Genomic DNA, 23719 nt, shown 5'->3' with positions numbered 1-23719 from the left:
TGGAACTAGACTTCCTGGGCTTAAATCCCGGGTCTGTTACATATTAGGTGTGTGATCTGGGGCAAATCCTTGAACATAGGTTCTTTAGTTTCCTCTTCTGCTAAATGATGATACTAATGTTACCTCCCTCATGGGGCTCTAGTAAGGATTAGTTAAGCTAGTAAAGTACTTGACCAATGTGTAGAACATTCCAAGTGTTAGCACTATTATGAGGAGCATTATTCCTTGCAACAGATTTGTAGGAGCTTTTGCAGGTTTTTGATTTGCTACTCAACAGTTATCCCCCACTTATTCCATGCCAGGAGAACCTTGATTTTGTTTCATTGTCTACCTAGAATTATTAGTTCACCCTAATTTTGAAAAATGTTTCCTGGCCAGTGAAATACTGAGAATGCTGAATGAGATTTGAGACAGTACAATTTCATAATGATTAACAGATTTCATAAGACAGCCCTTTGATTTTGATAGATGTTCTTATGTCTGGACGTGTGATTCTATCTTTTGGTCTTGAGGTAAGATCTGACAATAGCAGAACACAAAACTGGGAAGCAGTTGGATTGATGGTCTCTAGCAGGTAAATTAACCAACTCTGAAGCTTTATATGAGATAATAGGTTTTTTTGGTCTCATTATACTGGTTTAGTTGGGATTTTCTATTTCTTAGAGCTGAAGGTGGTTTAACCAACTCAGGCAACCTTTTTGAAGAATTATTAATTCAGAAATATTAACAGCAGTCTCTGGGGAGAATATGCTCTTAGGAAAAATTGATTCATGGGTAGCTGTGTTTCAGCCCTAGAAATCTTCATGTGGCGAGCCTGATTCTTTGAAGTAAAGTTATTCACTATTCCATTGTAAGAAACAACGAAGCTCTGCTTCATTGCACTTTCATTGCATCAGCACAAGAAACTCACTTGGAAATTACCATTATCTCATGTATATCTTATATTTAAAATATGTTTACTAAGTTTAATTGTTCATTGATCTGTCCCTGTGTTGTTGCTATGAGGTAAGGATTTAACTTTGTTTTCCCAAATGAATAGCCAGTTTTCTCTACACCATGTGATCAGTTCACACCTTTCCCACTAATTTGAAATACTATCTTCATGCTAAATGGTCATTTCTCAGCACCCCATCCCTCTGTTCTTATAGTTACCAACCTGCCTTCATGACCTAAGGGGTGGCAGATATTCCAGAGATTTCACATCCTTCTGGCTCAACATTTATTCCAGGGAAGGGCATTTAATCCAAGATGGGCCAATAAGAGTCCGTGGGTTTTTGTAGTAGGAGATCATCACATTCTGTCTATTGGTGACCTTGGAACTGCCAGTAACCCTGTTGAGAAAATGTGTCTACATGAAAAAGTTACCATGTGGACATTTGAAAGGCAGATGGAGTTGGGATGATGCACAATCCAGGAAGCAATGACTCTTTTCTTCTAGATACCCTAAAGGCCTGCACCATCATGCCATCTTGTTCTTGTGGTTTCATTATTAAGCCAACAAATACTAATATCCTGACATTTTATGTTTCTGACATTTGTTTCACTGATTTCTTTGTTTGTGCTCATACAAAAGGTAATGTTTTAGTATGTCTTTATAATACTTTTTTTTCCCCCAAGACAGAGTCTTGCTCTGTCATCCAGAGCTGGACTGCAATGGCATGATCTCAGCTCACTGCAACCTCTGCCTCTTGGGTTCAAGCAATTCTCCTGCCTCAGCCCCCTGAGTAGCTGGGATTACAGGCATGCACCACCACGCCAGGCTAATTTTTGTACTTTTAGTAGAAACGGGGTTTCACCATGTTGACCAGGCTGGTCTCGAGCTGCTGACCTTGTGATCCACCTGCCTCAGTCTCCCAAAGTGCTGGGATTACAAGCATGAGCCACTGCACCCAGCCTATAATATTTTTAATAAAGAATAGCACTTTAGGCCAGGCACAGTGGCTCATGCCTATAATCCCAGCACTTTGGGAGGCCAAGGTGGGCGGAAAGATTGAACCCAGGAGTTTGAGACCAGCCTGGGCAGCATAGTGAAAGCCTGTCTCTACAAAAAATTATCTGGGCCTGGTGGCATGTGCCTGTAAACCTGGCTACTCAGTAGGCTGAGGTGGGAGGATTGCCTGAGCTCTGGGAAGTCGAGACTACAGTGAGCTGTGCGTTGCACCACTGCCCTCCAGCCTGGGCAACAGAGCAAGACCCTCTTTCAAAAACAAAACAAAACAAAAAACCCAGCATTTTCTATTTCTTGAAGTTATTCCTCCATATAGTTTTGTTAAAGGTTTTATTTACTCCATTTGTTAGTTTCCCTCACCCCATAAAAAATTTTGAGTTCTGATTGGATTTGCATTACCCTGAGGTGTAAAAACTTTTCCTTGCTTTCCAAGATCAGGCCAGAATCCAGGGATTGGGACTCAGATTGCACCTGCTTTTCCCTCTTCTGGACAGCTCCACTCCTCAGAACCACCTCAACATTACCAACTGCCTTGAGGTCAGCTCCCTGAGCCCTGATTTTGCCTCCTCCCTGCCTAGTGGTTCTTCCACAGCAGGTCTGTCTTCATTTCCAGCAAATGGAAGCCTCATCTGGACACCGATGCATCTCCAGGTTTTCTTTCTGTCTGCTTAAAAATGTCTTCAGGATGCCACGATTTGGGGTTAAGTGTGATTCTATTCAGAGCAGATTTTCCCACTCTGAATGTGGAGACAATATTGAGACTTTGGGCTCTAACCTCAACTTGGTATTTGCTTGTCTGACAGAGCAACATTCTAACCACTGCCTACCTGCCTACTAATCTTTACTAAAAAGGCTCTGTCTTGTTGGTTAGCTGACAGCTTTCACTAAGCCATCTATCTGACCATAGTTGTCTGTGTGACTAACAGAGATGAATGGATTAAGGGCTTTTGACAGGGTGAGTGGCTGGGTGATAATTTCTCTCCTCATTCTTCACAGCTCTGGAACACATCCCCTGCTCCTGCCTTCGCACCTTCTCCCATCTGGAACACATTAAGGGGTTTCATAAGCAGATGTAACTTAGCATACTTCCTGACCTAGCACCCAATGTATAGTTTCATGAACTTGTTCATATGTGAACTGCATATTTCTGGGGAGTGTGTTGGTAGCTTCCATCATACTCTCAGAAGAGTCAACAAACCAAGAACCACAGCACAAACGAGACCCTCAGAAAACTCTCAGATGGCTTAGACTGCCCCCAAAGGCCACTTTACTGCTTTTCTTTTTAAATTTATTATACTTTTTTACATGGGTCTAGCAACCAAAGGAATGTTTTACTGCTTCTCAAATCTGCTCTGAGAGCCAACTTTGAGAGTTGGAGTTGAGGATCAGGGCTGCATGTTAACCTTGTTGGCTGTGAGAAACCTGCGTAAGTGGCTTCCAAGAGAGGTCCAAGGGAGTCCATCTGATCCTTCCTTGCCTAGTGGTTTCGTTTAGCACAGACAGCAGAGCATTCTCTCTGTAGCTCATTCAGAGCCCTTTCGCTCTGAACTGAGAGATAAAGAATAAGATGTCAGATGTGTTTCTGCATTGGGATAAGTAAGGACAATGCATATTCTGTGGGAAGGATAGCTTTTACACCCAGAACTGTCTGAGATTTCACAGTTAAGCTACATCAAAAACATTAAAAACAGGGAAACAAAAATATCAAGTAAGAATGAATCTAGTAGAAATATCTCAAAAGATAATAATAATATGTGTATATATTTGTACTTTGTGCTAATTATTTGTGAAATATTTTTCTTGCATGAGGCAATAGAGGCAACTCCTGCTTCTTTGAGCAGAATGAGAATTTAGTTTAAATATATAGGGGAGAAAATAGAATAAGTACTGTGGCATTGGATTGGAATAGGAGTTATTATGAGTATATGATTTTCATTAAAATAAGAAATATGTAAAAGTGCAAATGTGGGTGCTTTTATGCACACATCCCAGCTCTGTTCATTGAGGGGGCAAGGTAGCACTAATAAACTATTAGTAATAAGCATAGCTGGTTTCTACATTTTGGTTCCCAGATGCCATTCTTTACTAAAATAACCTGGTGTCCTTGAAGAAATAGCTGATTGCAGGACTGGGACAAGGAAATTACAAGATTAGCCTGAAATATTTTTTGTGTGAGGAAGTAAAGAAGTGCTCACAGCATGATGAGATTGTCGAAAGTACACAGTTTAAGGAAACCTAAAGGAACCCGTATTGGCAGAATCTGGGACAGTGTAAGAATAATGGTAGTAATGGACTGTAGAACATTGAGTAAAATAGAAATCCATAACTCTACACTAATACAAATGAATGAAGAGAAGAGAATGCTCTTCCTACCTGATAAATGCAGAAGGAATAATGGTACTAATAAATTACCATTTGGTTGTCATCACAGTAATGATTACTTCAGGCAAGAAACACGAGTGGATACCAAAATTAGTGGAAGAAAGTGGAATGAAGAATGGTATTTGATATAGTCTCAGAGTATCACTCTACAACATTCTTAGTAATTCAAGGGTGAAAAAACGGAGTGGAAAACATAGCAAACACCGTTTTGATCAAGTGATCAAAGTTAATACCATCAGTAATTGATTAAATCAGCATCATGGTGCCTCCTGAGAGGACGCAGTGGCAACTTGGCATCATTTCAGTGACAATTCAGCCACAGGATACTCTGGGTCTACTTCTGAGAAAACATCAGGCAGAGGAAAACTGAAGTATATTCCACAAAGTGACTGAGTTATTCTCAAAAACATCAAGGTAATCAAAGTGCAGGAAACTGAGGAACTTCTCCAAATTGAGGAACTGCTCTGGTTGTCTGATCTGGAGGAACTGCTCCAAATCGACAACCGGGTAAGCCACACAACCCTGGATGGATTATTTTCCTATAAAGGGCTTTATTAGAACGATTGGTGAAACTTAAATTTGGTGAAGTATATTCTTGAGTTTTTTTGTGCTGTACTTACTACTTTCCTGAAAGTTCAAAATTGTTTCAAGGATACCACGGCAACTAGAAAGTGAAGGAGGAAATCCAAGAAAAAGATTCACAGAGGGTGGAGTTCAAAATTCTGTACATAAAATCAGCTAGTATATCTAGCTGACACCTGAACTGCAAATTCCAACCAAGCCATCTTAGGCTGAAGAGATTTCAGCTGCTTTCCACGACCTAGTAGAAAGAGTTTGGAGTTTGAATCCAGACAATAAACTAACTACTGGAAGAGAAACTATCAGTAACATTTAGAGGAACAAAATAGAACCCAGAGTCTCTACCATCTATCATACACAACGTCCAGAATCATTTTGCATATGAAGAAACAGAAACACATGAACCACATCAGAAGAAAAGACAATCAATGGAGACAAGTTCTGAGATGAGCAAGATATTCATGGAAAAGTTATTTTTTTTGTTTGTTTGTTTTCTGAGTCAGAGTTTCACTCTTGTTGCCTGGGCTGGAGTGCAATGGCATGATCTCGCCTCACTGCAACTTCCGCCTCCTGGGTTCAAGTGATTCTCCTGCCTTGGCCTCCCGAGCTGAGATTACAGGTGTGTGCCACCACACCTGGCTGATTTTTTATTTTTTATTTTTTATTTTTAATAGAGACAGGGTTTCACCATGTTGGCCAGGCTGGTCTCAAACTCCTGACCTCAGGTGATCCACCCGCCTTGGCCTCCCAAAGTGCTGGGATTACAGATGTGAGCCACTGCACCTGGTCAGAAAAGTGTTTTTGCTGTTGTTGTTTTTTAAAGTGGCTTTTTTTTTTTTGGATGGAGTTTCACTCTTTTTCCCCAGGCTGGAGTGCAATGGCACAATCTCAGCTCACCGCAACCTCTGTCTCCTGGGTTCAAGCGATTCTCCTGCCTCAGCCTTCCGAGTAGCTGGGATTACAGACATGCGCCACAACACCAGGCTAATTTTGTATTTTTAGTAGAGATGGGTTTTCTCTGTGTTGGTCAGGCTGGTCTCAAACTTCCAACTTCAGGTGACCTGCCTGCCTTTTGGCCTCCCAAAGTGCTGGGATTATAGGTGTGAGCCACTGCGCCCAGCCTAATGTGGCTTTTAAAACTGTGCTCGGCTGGGTGCGGTGGCTCATGCCTGTAATCCCAGCACTTTGAGGGGCTGAGGCAGGTGGATCACAAGGTCAGGAGTTTGAGACCAGCCTGACCAACATGGTGAAACCGTGTCTCTATTAAAAATACAAAAATTAGCCGGGCAGTGGTGGCACACACCTGTAATCCCAGCTACTCAGGAGGCTGAGGCAGGAGAATTGCTTGAATCTGGGAGGCGGAGGTTGCAGTGAACCAAGATTGTACCACGGCGCTCCAGCCTGGGCGACAGAGTGAGACTCTGTCTCAAAAAAACAAAAACAAAAACAAAAAAACCCCAAAAAACTGTGTTCGAGAACATATACTCATAATGTCATATATGACATATGTTCATAATGAAGGAGAAAATGAATGGGAAGTCCCAGCATAGAAATATAAATTACAGAAAAAAACACATGGAAATTATAGATCTAAAACATAAATTACCTAAAATAAAAAATTCACTAGATGTGGCCAAGTGCAGTGGATCATGTAGGAGGATTGCTTGAGACCAGAAATTCAGGGCCAACCTAGACAACATAGTGAGACCTTGTCTCTTAAAAAAAAAAAAAAAAGCCAGGTGTAGTGGTGTATACCTGTAGTTCCAGCTACTCAGGAGGCTAAAGCAGGAGGATTGCTTGAGCCCAGTAATTGGAGGCTACAATGAGCTATGATCATGCTACTGCACTCCAGTCTGGGAGACAGAGTGAGACCCTGTCTCTAAAAATAGAATAGGTAGGGCCCCAACAGTGGAGGAGTGTGCAGCCACATAGAGGGGAGCCTGACCCTCTCCCACCCATCAGAGTCAGATTTACCTAAAACACACGAGGCCATGAATACCACAAAGATCTGCATGGTGACAGCACTTGGGCTCTTCTTGTGCTGCTCTGGGCCACCTTTGTATTTGGTTTGCCTAGACCCTTTCCTCCCAAATCCTATCTATCTGTGGAGGTCGCAGCCCCACATCTAAATAAGGATGGAAACGTGTGGCATGCAAAACTGACTCGTTTCTATCAGTGCTGAGACACAGCACTGGATGAGAACTTCACAGAAATCATCTTTCTTTCATCTTGGGCTTCGCAGAGTCTCTGGCTAAGTGCAGACTCAGACCCAGCCCTACAGTGCAGGAACTGGGTCTGTGGGTACATCTCAGGGCTTGGAATTATTCCTGGCACCTAGCATGGATGGATCCTGCCAGGGAAAAAGGAAGAAAAAAAGCACACATCTAGTGACTGCTATAATACAGCTTCTCAGGAGAGCAGCTATAAATTTCACCCAAAGCTTAGGGGAAAATAATGGCTAATGGTAGGTAACACAGAGTACCTACAACACTCTGTTATGGGACAAAGCTAAAAGGAGACTGCATGGTTAGCTTTCTTCTTAGACAGCTTGAGAGCTGAGTTCCTACAAGTTCTCCCCTTGATACATAACCTGCAGTGGGCACTAGAGGGCACAGCAGTGTCACTGTTCTGGTGCCTTCTGGACTTTCTAGAATGACAACTACAGCTCTGGAGAAAGGGGCACCCAACATGGACCCAGATCTAGGTTTCCCCTGTGAGCTGTCAAGACCTGCAAAGGGTCTGAGATTTTACTCTCCTGCAAGCTAACTCCTGAGCCTGCCAGTTTCACAAAAGCTGGCAGAAGACATGAGACACCTGTGTCAGAGGACAACAATGTTATTACACACAGAAGCTGCCATAGTCAGAGTATCTGACTTTTGTGATGCCAGTTTGTCAAGCCCCACATGGTGATGGAAAAGACCCAGATGATGTGGATGTGCAGTGGGTTGTTCTACAGGAGAGAAGCAGCGACCCTGAGCTTAGAGAACCTAGATCTTTTACACTGGCAGGAGGCATGGCTGCCGTTTGCTCCCAGGGACACACAGTCTCCACCTTCTAAGGCTGTTTGCTGCACAAACATCCTGGAAAAGAAAAAAGACTTTGTTCAGACAAGTCCTCAACAAAGACTTGCAGGAGACATGAGATATCTCTGCCCAGGAGATGAGCAAAACACAAGTGATGCAGGCAGCACTGTCTTCAGACAGTGGCTGTGCTTGGAAGTAAAGGCCTTAGAGATAGTGACCCACTAGTGCACTTTGTAGGAGCAGCTAAAGGGCTCAGGCATTAGGAGCCCGAAAGGAGCCCAACCAGCATCCATGCAGTCACTCATCATTCAATAAACTTTGCTTGAGCACCACTGTGTACCACGCATAGAGCACTGGTTCTACTCAAATTGGAGCCTTCACCTTACACTTTTGATGACAGCCTTCACAGTTATCTTTTATCTTTCCTCAAATCCTCTAAAAACATTCTTAATCTTTTGACGCGTTGGGTCTCTTTGATAGCCATGTGAAGCCTAAAGACCCTTTCTCAGAATATTTTTAAACTATTAAAATACCTAAGAAGATAAAACACCTAAATTAGATAAAATAAATATGAAAATAAATAAGGAAAATATCTAATAAACTATTACTGTTATTAAAAACCAGTTGTCAAATATTTTAAAAATATACAAAGTATACAGAATATTTTTAAAAACTTATTTAGGAATAGTCTACATGCTTCTCTGAGCATTAAAATAAAAAGATTTAGTGCTGGGTCCGGTAACTACTATGACTTCAAAGTCGTGAGGAGCATAAAGGATATTTAGAGGTCTGCTACACAACAGTAACTCCCGACTCTAGACTGGCCTCCATGTTTTGGAATAATGCCAATATTTCAGACAAATGTACTCATTTGGGGTCTAGAGAATAAGACCCCTGCATATATATAGAATCTCAGAGGATAGAGACCATCTAGGAGGAAGGTGGAGCTCGGCCAGCCACTGTGTCACACCCTGGGAACAGCAACAGAAGAGTGCATGTGCACTTGGGTGAAGAAGGCAGCATCCGCATGGCCCAGCCCAGACCAGTGAGCAAAGACCCCATGAAGAAGGGTATGTCTTAGCAGAGGCCCCAAGAGCACATGAGGAGGAAGGGGGTGAACTGGACAGAAGGCGGGAGGCCCAAAGAGAGGAGCAGGAGTGGAATGGTGTGATGTGTGCCTGAAACTACAAGCTGCTTCAAGTTGCTACGTGGGAAGTGGAGGCTGGGAAAGTTGGCAGGCCAGGGCCTGGAGTTGGACAGACCAGGCAACATCAACCATTCCAACGGAGCCCATTCCCTGCTTTCTAGAATGTGGAAAGACATGGCCAGGTGCAGTGGTTCATGCCTGTAATCCCAGGACTTTGGGAAGCTGAGGTGGGCAGATCACTTGAGGTCAGGAGTTCGAGACCAGCCTGGCCAACATGGTGAAACCTTGTCTCTACTAAAAATACAAAAATTAGCTGGGCGTGGTGGCACACACCTGTAGTCCCAGTTACTGGGGCGGGGGGGCAGGGGCTGAGGCATGAGAATCGCTTGAACCTGGAAGGCGGAGGTTGCAGTCAGCCAAGATCATGCCACTGCACTCCAACCGGGGTGACAGAGCGAGACTCTGTCTCAGAAAAAAAAAAAAAAAAAGACTTTCTTACTGGTTAGTAAATAGCAACTGCCCCAGGGTCCCTATACTAACCCCACTTGCCCAAACAAGCACACTTCTCCCCATGGACCCCCACCACCCTCAAACTCAGAAATTAAAAGACTAACTCCCAGGCCATTTGGGGACCGCTATGCTCTGCCCCAGCATGCGTCTGCTCTGATTGATGAGTGTTCATGCTGCGGTGGCCTGCACACCCAGGGACCAGATGTGCTACGGAAGACAATGCACAGTCAGCTTTGCATGCTCAGGAAGTCACGCCAAGGCAGTAGGCTCACTTGGAGCTGCTTCCTTGGTCTTCAGCTTGAGCAGAAGGCTCTTAGCTGTGCGGATGGAAAGGCCCTGGCTGGTGGAGTGTTCAGGAGTGTCCTCTGGTGGCCTTCTTGGACCACTGTGAGTTGTTCTCTGCTGTCAAGCATTAAGTTCAGCCTAAAGCTGCCTCCTTATGTAGTTTAAGTTCACCAAAAGATTTCTCCATGCACAGTGAACTGTAATCTAACAGGATGTGTAACAGGCTGTCACCTACAATTGTGATTGTACCAATCAGAACTTCGGCCAGTCACAGGCGGCTGACTGCTCGATCTGTGTTCAAAGAAGGCAGAGGTGAAGCTGTGACCAGTCCAGCTGTTTCTGTGCCTCACTTCTGTTTTCTGTCCCTCACTTTCCTTTTTCTGTCCCTAAATATTATGCAACCATGGGGCAGCCGCAGAGTCTCTTAGAACCCCTTCAGGTTCTAGGGGCTGCCTGGTTTGCAAATCGTTCTTTTGCTCAGTTAAACTGTTTAATTTTTCTAAAATCTTTATTTTAATAGAAGTCAAATTGAAGAGCCAGCCTGCACACCCATGGTCTCCAGCATTTTCATGGTTCACTGCCGGACTGTGGGCTGAGTTTGCCCTCCTGATCCTGCCCCTTTGCAAGGCTCAGATGAGCTTTCGTGAAGTTGGTGGGGTGGCGAACCTGCTGGTTCCCTTCTAAATGACAGCACATCTGCTGTAGCTGGGTCTCCCTGCAACAGAAGTCAACCCTGATCTTGGATTCCCAGCCGTGAGCGTGGCCTGGGACTCCGGGTACTTCTGAGAACTCATCCAGGAACTACTTACCAGTTGGTTTCCCTGTGCATGTGATCAAAATTCTGGCTTCAAACAGCCTCTTGGTTCATGTTTAAAAAACAGATGGAGAAGGAAATATCATTGAAGAGAAGTAGCAACAGAAGAATACCCCCAAAGCAGTTGCCCTTCCCAGGGTAATGCAATAAGTGAAAACACAGATAATTCAAGTATTTTATTTTAGTCAACATTAATTGAATATTTCTTTCAGACAGGAATTTGAGGTTTTTTAGTTTTAAGTTTTTATTTTAGTGTAACTAGATTTGGTACAGTGCCTGGCATATAGTAGGTGCTCAATAAATTATTAAGGATAGTTCCAATAAGTTTACTGCACCTTTAAGTTAATAGAATTCAAGATATTGATATAATTATCATTAGATATCTTGGTGAAAAAAGTGAAAACTCAGGTGTCAAGCAAAACCCTCAGGAGACTCTATACCAGCAAAAAATTGGAAAGCAGTATTTAGTGAGAATAAATTTTCCTGTGGACAATATGCCTATTAATAACTGTGCTAAGTGTGCGTTTCTGTTTTTAAATGAGCAAAAATGTGTAAATGCAACTATTAGAAATGTAAAATAAATTGAAGAACAAGAAAACAGATTAAAGGAAAATAACTGCTATTGAATTAATAGATTGTATAGCACTCCTAAAAGGAAACTATGTATATCAGCCTGAAAATTTCCTTCAAAAATGGAAATGTCTCCTAAAGGAAACAGGACCAGGTATGCTGGACACCTAACCAGGTATACCGCACACCTGACTAGGTATGCTGGACACCTGACCAGGTGCAGTAGACACCTAACTTGGTATGACAGATACCTGACCAGGTATACTGCATAACTGACTAGGTATGCTGGATACCTAAGAATGCTTTATCCTGACGGACAAGAGATCATTCCCTGGAGTCAATCTTCCTTCTCAGGGCATTTAAATTGTGTTTAATGCCTGCTAAGGCATTTAAATTGTGTTTCTAAGTTGGTAAGATATTTTCCACATGTCTTCAGAAAAATCTCAAATGGTAATAATGGCTATTATTTATTAAGCATTTGCTATGTGCCTTGCTCTGAGCTAAATGTTTAACATACATTCTTTTGTTTAATGCTCACAATACTTACATGGAATAATTTTTTACAAATGGGGAAACAGATTTAAAATTGGAAAATAATTGCTTAAATTCCCATGAATAATAATCAGTTCATCTGAGCACAGGTGTGCCCCATGTCCGACTCTTAGCTCTGTCACCTCCTGTCCCAAACAATGTCACTGGTTTGAGCCCACAGTTACACCTGCATAACAAGACCATAAATAAGAATATCTTGAAATATACAACAGCAGGCAATCTGGGGGGCTTGTGTAAGCAGTTCTGCAAATACTTGGAGTGAAGAGGCGGTAGTCATTGGTGGCATCATGCCACAGGTAAGCATTTAAATGTTAGAGATGCTTTCATTTGATTGATAAAGCAATATTCTCAAACTTGATCTCATACAGCATACTAATACGTCTTTAGATCAGTATACCTGTAGGTCAGTGGCACAGATGTCCAAAGTGTGCTTTAATAAAATGCAAACACTGAGTGTATTTTTGAGGCTGGAGTTGTGTATTCCTCTTTGTGAGAAAAACAGGACTTTTTTTTTCTCATTAGTGCTTGAGGCAAGCTTGAAATACAAGTTAATAGGACTCAAAATTATCTCCATTCAATGTTTTTAAAGGCAATCTTCTTTAACATAATCAGAGGAAAATAGTATACTTTGGAGACCAAAAAAAATTGGCATATCTTAGATCAAAGGTTTTTCCTGGTGATTGTGTTTGATTATCTTTTAAAAATATGCATAAGAGTTTCTAGAATGCAGCAATTGGATTTTTTACTTTATATACTTCCAATTCTGACTTTTATATCATAAGACAATTGGTGTGTCTCTTTATAATGATGGTAATCTAGAAAGGGGAAAACTATATTTTCTTAATTTTTCATGAATACATTTATTTCTAGAACTGTAACTAAGGTTTTTCAATAGCTTCACTGAGAACACAGCATGCCGCTGGCTGGTCCCCAAGTTTCTGGTGCCTTCTCAGTCCCATTTATGAGAAGATAAAATGAGAAGTCCTAGGCACCCAAGCGTATGATCCTGGTGTATGTGTGCTTTGAAGAACAGCAAAAGTCCAGGAGGGGTAGGACTTCGCATACAAATGTGGAAGGTCTGTTGAATGAGGCTTTTCTCTAGGTGGTACAAAGAAATCCCCTGTGAAAATACCTGATATTCACACAAAGGGCTTGGTATGGGACCAGCCTGTGGTGCACCTGGTAGGGAACAGTATTACTGTCAATATTGCAACTGACCAAAGTCATGCACTTCCATAGATGGATGTCTCAGGATGGCTGCTGTCATCTACACAGAGCAGAATCTGAATAAAAATAAGACACAGGAATTGAGAAGTATTTGTGGGCATGGCTTCGGGGCCAAGGGCAGTGGGGTCTGGAGGATGACCATAAAGGTGGCTGCCTGGGAAACAGACTAAATAATTAATAAGCTCGCCAAGGTCGCCCCACACGCTGCAATGATTTGCTTGATTTTGAGTTGTAGGAACAGGAGGCTGCCATGATAAAATGCCACAGGCTGGGTGGCTTGAACAACAGAGGTTTATTTTCTCACAGCACTAGAGGCTGGAAGACCAAATCAAAGTGTTCTCTGGTGATGGTTTCTTCCTGGCTTGCAGATGACAACCTCAATGTGTGCTCACATGGCAGAGAGAGAGAGAGAAAGAGAGAGATGGAAACAGAGATAGAGATGGAGAGAGACAGAGACAAAGATGGAGGCAGAGACAGAGAGACAGAAACAGAGATGGAGACAGAGAAAGAGAGAGACAGGGACAAAAATAGACAAAGACAGCTAGATGGAGATGAAGATAGAGACAGGGAGAGAAACAGAGAGAGACAGAAAGAGAGACACAAAGATGGAGAGAGACAGTGATGAAGAGAGGGGACAGAGCAATCTCTTCCTCTTCTAAATACTCCAGTCCTGTGAGAATTAGGGCCCCACTCTTAGGACCTATTTACCCTTAATGACCTCTTTAAAGATCCTGTCTCCAAATACAGTCCCATTGGTGTTAGGGCTTTAACTTATGAATCAGGAGGACACAGTTCAGTCTGTAACCAGGGGCAAGGGGACACAGCCATCTACACTGAATTCCTTGTTTTTCAGCACTGTTCCTGCTCCCAATCTTGATAAATTGAGGACCCTCCCACACACAAAAAAAACACCTTGAATGTCACAGAGAGACTCTTTATGCTGCGTTATATTTATAAAGTGGTAGCTCCTTTTGAAAGGAATGATTCACTCTCTCTGTGGGAACACCCTAAGTACACGAGGGGCAGAGCCTAAATACAAGAGGGACACTGAGAGAACAGGCTGGTGTCAGCTTCCTCCGTATGGGTGTCCAAGGCTGCCGCTCTGGCTCTGGCCAGCTCATCAGAATTGGGGCCGTAGCTTCAGAAAGATGAGAAGTGACTGTCCCCACCTCTGTGCTGGCCCCAGAGTCCTCAGGGTCAAGCCTGCCAGCTGTTGCTTGGCCCCAGCAGAACCACGCAAAAGGGCATTGTCCACGTGCTCACCATACACAGAGGATGTGGGGGTGCTGAGGGTGAGGCACGACTAGGAAAGTCATGCCCTCAGATGATACTGAGTCATGAGACCTCGATGGCAAGGCATCTGTCGGAGGCTGATGCCCTGAGAAAGGAAGCAGCGTACCCACGGGAACAGGGCCAAAGCGCCAAGGCTTGGACTCACTAGTCAGGCCCCTCTCTCAAGGGGAAAAGAAGACGCATAACAGGACAGTGTAGAGCAGCAATGTTATTTCTAAAAGAATAAGTTCAGGCCAGGCTCACACCTGTAATCCCAGCATTTTGGGAGGCTGAGATGGGAGGATCCCTTGAGGCCAGGAGTTTGAGACCTGCCTCAACCACATAGCAAAACCTCATCTCTACAAAAAAAAAAAAAAAAAAAAAAAAAATTAAAAAATTAGCTGGACGTGGTGGTGTGTGTCTGTGGTCCCAGCTACTCAGGAGGCTGAAGCAGGAGGATCACTTGAGGTTGGGAATTGAAGGCTGCAGTGAGGATGATTATGCCATTACACTTCAGCCTGGTTGACAGAGTGAGGCCCTATCTCAAAAGAAATAGAAAAGCAAAGAAAAGAAAGAGTAACTTCAGGACCTTCAGAAAGCTTTCAGATTTGGTCTTATATTCAGCAACCGATGGGTACATTGCAGTGGCATCACACATGGTTTTACCATATGTGTTACTGACCTCCCTGGCCACATAGGATTATGTGAGCAGTTTTGCTGGAATACAGAAACCCAATCTCAACCTGGTAATTCAATCCTGTTAAGTGGGGCAATAAGAACAATGACAGATGGAAATTGATTCAGCAAGGATCTACTTTACAGTGAAAATGCTGGGCATACACAGACACACTTGGAGGGGACCTGAGGTCAGTTTATGAACCATGGCATCACGTTTGTTACAGACTTCATGACACTGATGCTGCTCACAAAGGTAAGGGACTCGGAAGGAGCAAGGCTTGGACAAAATTATAATAGGGAGAAAAACGGACTTCAGAAGGTATGCCTATCCTTGACTGCAGACCTTGACAGTGTTTTCTCTAACAGGCTGACTTAGAGTAGTGTTTTATGGCAAACTGAAGTTGAATGGCAAAACAACTCAACAAAGTGATGGGCATCAGGCCTGAAGAGGCAGCAAGTGATAACAACACAAAACAGGCTCCCACTCTGGCACAAGACCCAGTGAACTGTCAGGGAATCCCAGGTGCCCCTGCAGGATCTGTCTCATGGCAGGCAGAGCACATCAGCCGGGCCAAGGCCCGGGTGAACTGACCAAGGGGAGGTATGGACTTCCCAGGGACAGGGACATGGTTAGGAGCCATCCATTGGAAAGATAAATGATGGAAAAGCACTCGAAAGAAGTCTCTGAACTGTTCAGAGTGTAAATTTGGTGAAGGAGGGAATTTTAGATTTAAAAGCGAGGTGGATAAATACCTTTCCATGCCATAGAAAAATGGTAAAGTTCATTATTACAGCTGTAAGATAAAAGTACAGATGTTCTTAAAGTGTGTTTGTGTAAAATAATGCAAGGTTACTCCACAACAGATTCTCATGACGGTGTTTAGGATTTCGAAAAGTTAGGAGAAAGAAAATGTAATCAATACAGACAGTTCTTGATTTATGCTGGTTCAGCTAGCAACTACATCAATAAATGACTTGAAATGTTTAACACCTTATTATAAAATAGGCTCTGTGTTACATGACTGTGCCCAACCGTATGCTAATTTAAGTGTTTTGAGCACGTCTAAGGCAAGTTAGGCTAACCCATGAAGTTCTATAGATTAGGTGTATTAAGTGCATTTTCAACTTAACCATATTTTCTTTTTCTTTGTCTTTCATTTTTTTTGAAACAGAGTCTCACTCTGTTGCCCAGGTTGGAGTGCAATGGCACAATCTGACTGTCTGCAACCCCCGCCTTCTGGGTTCAAGTGATTCTCCCCCATCAGCCTCCCAAGTAGCTGGGATTACAGGCCTTCATGCCCAGCTAATTTTTGTATTTTAGTAGAGATAGGGTTTCACCATATTGGCCAGGCTGGTCTTGAACTCCTGACCTCAGGTGATCAGCCTGCCTCGGCCTCCCAAGGTGCTGGGATTACAGGCATGAGCGAGCAAGCCCAGCCTTCAATGTACCATATTTTCAATCTGCAATGGGTTTATCAGGACACAACCCCATCATAGCTCAGGGGCATCTGTTCTAGACTAGACTACCCTTTGGTTGCCATGACATCCCCAGGCCTCCTTAGCATCACAGCAGAAAACAAACTGCTTTAACTGGGTGTTATATCCAATTGTACGGTAAGATGTGGCCAAAGTGTTAGAACCAAAACGGTATGTAAATTGCATAATCCCATGTGCAAGACAGGATTCAAAGAACCAGCTTCTAATTCATCAGTGACACATATGGTAGTCACACAGATGTAGATTTATGATCGATTGGGGATTTATGAAATACTTTTTCTTCCATAATCTTTTTTCTTCTGCAGTGAGCCTCTCTCACTCTCTTCATTCATCCTTGGGTTGTACATTCCTTTTTCTCTTAAAGAAGTTCTAATATTTTCTTTGTTGTTTTCATAATACTTTTAACAGAACATGACCCCAGATTTGAAAGCAGTAAAGAGTTGGTCAACATCTGTCCTAGGGAGGAATGACTGGATTTCCCTGTGCTGGAATTTCTATAGAAGGGGTCCACCTGGAGAACACGCTCACTCTCTCCCATGGAACCTTTGATTCTGTGGCAGTGCCCTGTGTCTATGGGCCACTCTTCACTGCCTCTCTCCAACAAGCAGCAAGGTTTCCAGGGCAGAGAAGTGCTTCTAGCAAACACCACTAACACCTTCCCAGGACTCCAGCAACCAGCAGGTGAAACATCACTTGCTGCTGCTGCTGCTGCTGTCCCCATTGTCCTTGCTGTGGTTCGCCTGGGGTGAGCAGCAATCTACTTAGGAAGTTTGTTTTTCTCTCACTGTCTGAAATTCTCACCAGAATCTCTTGTCTATTGTTAGCTACACACCCTGGTGGGTCCTTAGAGCACTGGTTTCTGACAATATAATAATGTGATTAAACCTATTTGACCCTCTTCTCAGAAAAAATCAATGTGGATATATACATGTGCAATAAAAATTTGCAGCTAATGTTAGGAAGTTTAAAAGCCACTGAAGCTTGAATGATTCTAAAGATTTCTGCACTAGAAAAATTTGGGTAAATAAAATTTAACCTCCTACAAAAACTTTTGGAAATTTTTTTAAGGTGTTTGTTTGGACTAACAGATTTCAATAAGCTGGTTGCTACTTATGTGTCTATCTTCACTCCCAACATTGTCTCCAGGGTGTTAGAACCACCTTCTGTTAAGAATTACATCTGTGAGCAATGCACAACTATTGAAATATTGACTGTGGTTGCCGTCATATATGTTATATTGCTCACAACATTGATTTGACTTTGGAACATGTTTGTGTCCCAGGAAACAGGTCTATGCCTCCTTTGGCTTTGGCTTTCTGCAGCCAAATCTCCATGGCCATAGGGTTTTCAGGCCTCTGCTTATATCCTTAAGATAGTCTCAGGCTGAGAGCCAAAAAGCTTGTGGGGGAAAGTTAGGTCATTAACTAGCAGGAGTTTTGAAAACAGTTCTCCCAACCTAAGAAAGTGTGATTATAAATACTATTCTAGAACAGTTTACATGCCTGCATCCTGATAGAGATTAGGCCTTTGTGTGTTTTTAAGACTACAGTCTCACTTAATGATATATTTGTTTTTAATAAAACTCGGTAAATATATTATCTCAGCATCTCCGGAGGATATTATTTTATAATTTGCTGCATTTGGATTCTAAATATTCTTCTTATTGTCCAGAAGAACAACAATACAAAAACTTTTATTAGCAGAGAGAAAATAAGACAGATAATCCTTGCCTTCCTGGAGGTTCTGTAAGTCAGACTGGCCTGCCCTGTGAGGACAGCATTCTTTCCTCTTTATCTTCTTTAATGACTGCTCTGCTAATCACACCTGACTCCTGTTATCAATCCTGTGGTTGTATCTTTTCAGGGTTTTTACTGTGGTCAGAGGTTTCCAGATACTCTATTATTATTATGAAAAAGAAACATTGTCATTATCAGACCTAACTTGGGACACAGAACAATGAACAATTTTTAGAAAGGAAGGAATCTAGCAGATATTCAGCTCTTGTATCTTTTTACTTTGCATCCTGAGAAAAGGCATCTACCTAGGTGACAGGAATTCAAAGGAAAAAAAAAAACCTGAAAAACAGACACAGAGTCTTTGGGACACTGAGAGGTTGGCCATTGTGTGTCTTCAGTCATGCTTTGCATTGTGCCACACCAGGACTCTTGCGTCCTTCTGGATCCATTTGGATGTCACGTAATTATTTGCAAGGATCAAGGTTGTCACACATGGGCTATTCACTTGGAATCTTTTGAAGAGCAGAGCATTATTGCATTGTAGACTTCATGGCAAATATTTTCAAAAGCAATGTGTAGGTTCATCTGTGCTTATATATCCAACACTTTATTCACATATAGGTTGAGAGCTTGTGTACTACGTTAAATATGAATTACATGAGGGATATATTCAGGGTACCTGAGAAGCTTGCTCTGCTGCTGTCTAATAAAAGGCCACTCCTGACTTTTTATGCAGGACAGTGTAGATGTGGCTTTCTATGAAACAGCATGTAGGTATTGCCATGTCTGTGTGAATATCAGCCGTTGCTACAACCAGGAAGTTCATAAGCACATGCGCTTTCTGTAGGAGATTCACCTTTGAGCTCTTTTCTCTGCATTAATCACAACCTTCTCTGGGCTTTCACAGCACTTGACACACATACTAATACTGCAACAGTTAACAGTTTCTTAGTGATTATCACTTCTTACACAGCGATTCTCTCACTCTCCTGCTGGAATGAAAGCTACTGCAGGGCAGAAACTAACTTATTTATGTCTGCATTTTCAGAGCTCAGCACATGGCATGGCCCCCCCCATTCCATGTCCTCAATGAATGTTTACGGAATGAATTAACACAGAAACGGAAAACCAAATATCACATGTTCTCATTTATATGTGGGAGCTAAGCACTGAGTACATAGGACATAAATAGGGCAACAGTAGACACTGGGGACTCCAAAAGAAAGGAGGGATAGAAGGGTGAGGCTTGAAAGACTTCCTATCAGGTACTGTGCTCAGTGTATGGGGATAGGATCAATAGAAACCCAAACCCCGGCATCACAAAATACACCCTTGAAACAAACCTGCACATGGATCTCCTGAATCTAAAATAAAAATATTTTTAAATTAAATTAATATATTTAAAAAATTTATATGGCCAGGCGTGGTGGCTCAAGCCTGTAATCCCAGCACTTTGGGAGGCCGAGATGGGCAGATCACCTGAGGTCAGGAGTTTGAGACCAGCCTGGCCAACATGGTAAAACCCCATCTCTACTAAAAATACAAAAATTAGCTGGGTGTGGTGATGGGTGCCTGTAATCCCAGCTACCCTGGAGGCTGAGGCAGGAGAATCACTGGAACCCTGTGGAGGGAGGTTGCAGTGAGCCAAGATTGCACTACTGCACTCCAGCCTGGGAGACAGAGTGAGATTCCATCTCAAAAAAAAAAAAAAAATTAAAAAAAAACATATTCTAGGACAAGCACGGTGGCTCATGCTTATAATCCCAGCACTTTGAGAGGCCGAGGTGGGAGGATCACTTGAATCTAGTTTGAGACCAGCCTGGCCAATATGGTGGAACCCAGTCTCTAAAAATACAAAAATTAGCCTGATGTGGTGGTGCACCCCTGTAAGCCCAGCTACTCGGGAGACTGAGGCACGGAGCACAGGAGGTGGAGGCTGCAGTGAACCGAGATTGTGCCACTGCATGCCAGCCTGGGCAACAGAGTAAGACCCTGTCTCAAAAATAAATAAACAAATATTCTGAAGCATAAAAGTCCTCAAACATATCATTCTTGACAGAAGCAGAGAAAGTTCCCAGGAACAAAAGATTATCATGAAAACAATTATTGGAAGAATGAACAAATAAATGAAATGTAAGCTGTCTTCCTGTGGTTCAAAACCACACCTGCCCCGTGTATGTTAGTTAAGCGTGGGAGGTCCGCACACCCTCTAGGGCCACTCACTGGTGCGAGCCTCCTCTTGCAAACCGTGCCACAGATCAGGCTGGCATCCACAACAGCCCACCTGCCCTTAGATCCTCTTCTCACCCGGTGTTGCTCTGATTTTCTGGTTGTTTATTTGAATGTTTCTGGGATGCTGTGTCTCCCTCATGGTCCCTGCCCTCCCCGCCCCCACTGGCTTTGCCTCCCCCAGTGCCCGGGGTCCTGGCACAACTCTGTCTTCCAAGTTGTGATGGGGAAATCGAGTAGAGAACTCAGACTGAGTTGTGTCCTGCAGATCTGATCTTCACCCCGAGTGATTCCAGTGTTGTCTACATGGCCGTGGGGGCTCCAGGTATTTGCCTGCCATGCAAATCATGACGGGGGCCATCTGCCTTTTGACTCTGAGTCTGCAGCTGCTCCCAGACCTCTCCCACCTTGCTCCGAGGTCGCAGTTGTTCTCCCCAGGCTCTCAGAAGGAAAGTCCCGCTGATGAAGTGAAGGGACTGTGGCTCATAGCAGAAAGAAAATCCCTAAATGACACTTCTTGATGCAAACACGTTCCATGTAGCACGGCTCACCATGCCAGAATTCCATCCCAGAACGGTGCGTCCTCAGGACTCAGCATCACTGTGAACTTCCTGCAGGCCCAACCCAGGACCCCTGGCCCCAGCGCCTAACAGGTGCTGCCTCTGCAGATTTCTCCACCAAGAGATGTAAACTAAAAAAATAAAATTCTAAGCTCCTCAACTGACGGGGCAGATCCCCTCTTGGCCAAGGGTACCCAAGGGAAACCTTAAAACTGACTTCCCAGCCATGATGGCATGGAAGGTGGGACACGCCTCATTATACCTCACCTTTTTGGGGTTTAGACACAACTGACCAGCAGTAATGTCAGAACAAAGACAAGACTGATGGAGGAGACTCTGGCAATAAGATACCAAAATTATACACAGGGCCTAAGGCTGCGCCAGGCAAGGATTAAGACATGCAACCTACACTGTGCATGGAGTAAACTGTGCTCTAACTCTCACAAGATTTTTCTATTTCTCTGTCAGCTAAACAAGCCCTGGCCTTGAGATAAACAGTGTTGCAGCAGTTACAGCTAACCAACCATCAGACGCGGCCTAACTGAACCCCATTGCACTAGCCACGACTACAGCTTTGATTAGACAAGAGACTGAGTGACTTTCTCCTGATAAAAAGACCCCCAACCATGGACTGGCTCCAGCCACTTTACAGAGGCTGTGCCCTTGAGTGCTTTGGTGTCCTGAGACCTTTTGATGTATATAGCCCAACTGTAACACATTTAAATGTTAGGTTTCCATCCCAAGGTGAACTTGGTTTATATGTAACATGCATGTTTGTCCATCATGCATGTGCCAGGACCCCCTTCCTGAGTATTCATAGCTCCTCCTGTAACCCGTTGAATATGTGTGCTTGAATCCATTCAGCATGGATCCCTGTGCCATACTCCCCTCCCTCACAGTTCTGCCTCAAAGGCTCTGGGGTGGGCTACACTTCCCAGCCTGTGGGGATGGCCACCTTGCAGCCCATAAACCTTTGAGGAAAATTTCCTTTTTAAATGTGTAGGTTGTGTGATTTTTAGTTAATGAAGTTCTTGAAATCTCGCTTTCATTTTTTAATAAATATGCTATTCCACGCAAGGCACTAGAATAAGTGAACAAGACCTCTGTCTTATTTAACGTAAACTCTTTTATGTTAAACTTTAAGGAACATTCAATCCAGTGAGGGTAAACAGACAGGGAAGCTGGCAAGTTCACAGGCAGTGCAAAGTGCTAAATAAAAGAGCCCTCCCTCGGTCAGACCCCCTGTAATGCACAGGGCCAATGGACAGCTGGGGCTGGGCACTACCCAGTGTATCTGGCTTCCTGGAAAGTGGGCTTTATGCCTTGGCAAGCTACAAGGATCCCCTGCACAGTCAGCTACGTGGGGCCCCTTCCCTCCAAAAGAATCAACTATTCTGGTTGATTAAGTATGTCTTATTCACGTCTGTGCTTTCAACCCCAAACAAGCCACCCGGCACACAGTAAGTGCTTGTTATTATTTATTTATTTATTTGAGATGGATTCTTGCTCTTGTTGCCCAGGCTGGAGTGCAGTGGTACAATCTCAGCTCACTGCAACTTCCGCCTCCTGGGTTCAAGCGATTCTCCTGCCTCAGCCTCCTGAGTAGCTGGGATTACAGGTTCCTGCCACCATGCCTGGCTAATTTTTCTACTTTTAGTAGAGACAAGCTTTCACCATGTTGGACAGGCTGGTCTTGAACTCCTGACCTCATGTGATTCACCCAACTCGGTCTCCCAAAGTGCTGGGATTACAGGCGTGAGCCACCGTGCCTGGCCTTTATTTTGTTTTTTAAGACTTGCAAGCATCAGTTTATGATAAGATGGGACAAAACTCCAATTAATCAGTGCCTCATTAGCAGGATGGTAGCCTTGAGCCTAGGGAATGAGCCTGTAGCCATGAGTCCTGACAACTGAGGACCACTTGTCACTAGGCCCGGAGAGTTTCCAGTGGACTCTTAGAAGGTTATAAGGCAGCCAGAAGCAGCTAGCCACCTGGGCCAGAGTGAGCATCTTTGACTCAGTGGGTGTCCTGAAGCATAGTTGAGACCACAACGCATGACTCATTCATCCTCAGCCTTCCAAAAACAAGCCCCACAGAAGCCTCTGTGCACTGCGATTTGCAGCCCCATTTACTTCTCTGTGTCTGTAGTTCTCTGTCTGCCTTACCTGCTGGTCCCTGCAAACTGCACTCACCTCCCTGCCCACCTGCCGACCACTGCAACCTTAATCCCCACTCCAGTCCCAGCCCAAACACACACACAGGCCTGACCTTCCCTGGCTGCAGTGGGGATCCTGCAGCCGCACTGGGCAGGCTAGGCCCGCATGTGTGTTTGTGCTTCACTTTGCCCCTTGACATTGATGCAGGCGACTGTCTATTCTGTGTGTTTGCTGCCTGCATGTCTGTGAGAAAGTTGTCTCAGTTTCTACTAGAACTAAACCCAGCCAATTTCCCATCAGGCTGGAAGAGGCCTCCAGGTTCAGCAGGAGCTAAGGGGGTACAGAAAAGCTGAGGGAACTGGCTTGATGCCCACCCCACATCTGCCTGCACCTCTGTGGTCTCTCTGCTGCTGCTTCAAGGCCGAGCCATGCTTCTCCAGCCTGGTACAGCTGTACATGAGGGCTGCCATCACAAAGCACCACAGACAGGAGGTTTAAACTGCAGAAATGTCTTTCTCACAGTCCTGGAGGCTGCAAGTCTGAGATCATGGTGT

The 23719-nt window shown here is 43.8% G+C and overlaps 1 protein-coding gene across 1 annotated transcript in view; it reads right to left on the bottom strand.

Annotated features, from left to right (window-relative positions):
• Positions 1-11713: 11713 nt before the first annotated feature.
• The window catches only part of LOC129044992 (uncharacterized), a 45918-nt gene continuing 33912 nt past the window's right edge, over positions 11714-23719 (bottom strand). Inside the window, exon 5 of the mRNA XM_054503302.1 lies at positions 11714-13093. Within this exon, the coding sequence (XP_054359277.1) occupies positions 13078-13093 (16 nt within the window). The 3' untranslated portion in view covers positions 11714-13077. The remainder of the gene's footprint in view (positions 13094-23719) is intronic.

This window comes from Pongo pygmaeus, chromosome 8 (assembly GCF_028885625.2).
Source record: "Pongo pygmaeus isolate AG05252 chromosome 8, NHGRI_mPonPyg2-v2.0_pri, whole genome shotgun sequence".
Lineage (NCBI taxonomy): Eukaryota > Metazoa > Chordata > Mammalia > Primates > Hominidae > Pongo > Pongo pygmaeus.
This window is presented reverse-complemented; position numbering and strand designations above follow the sequence as displayed.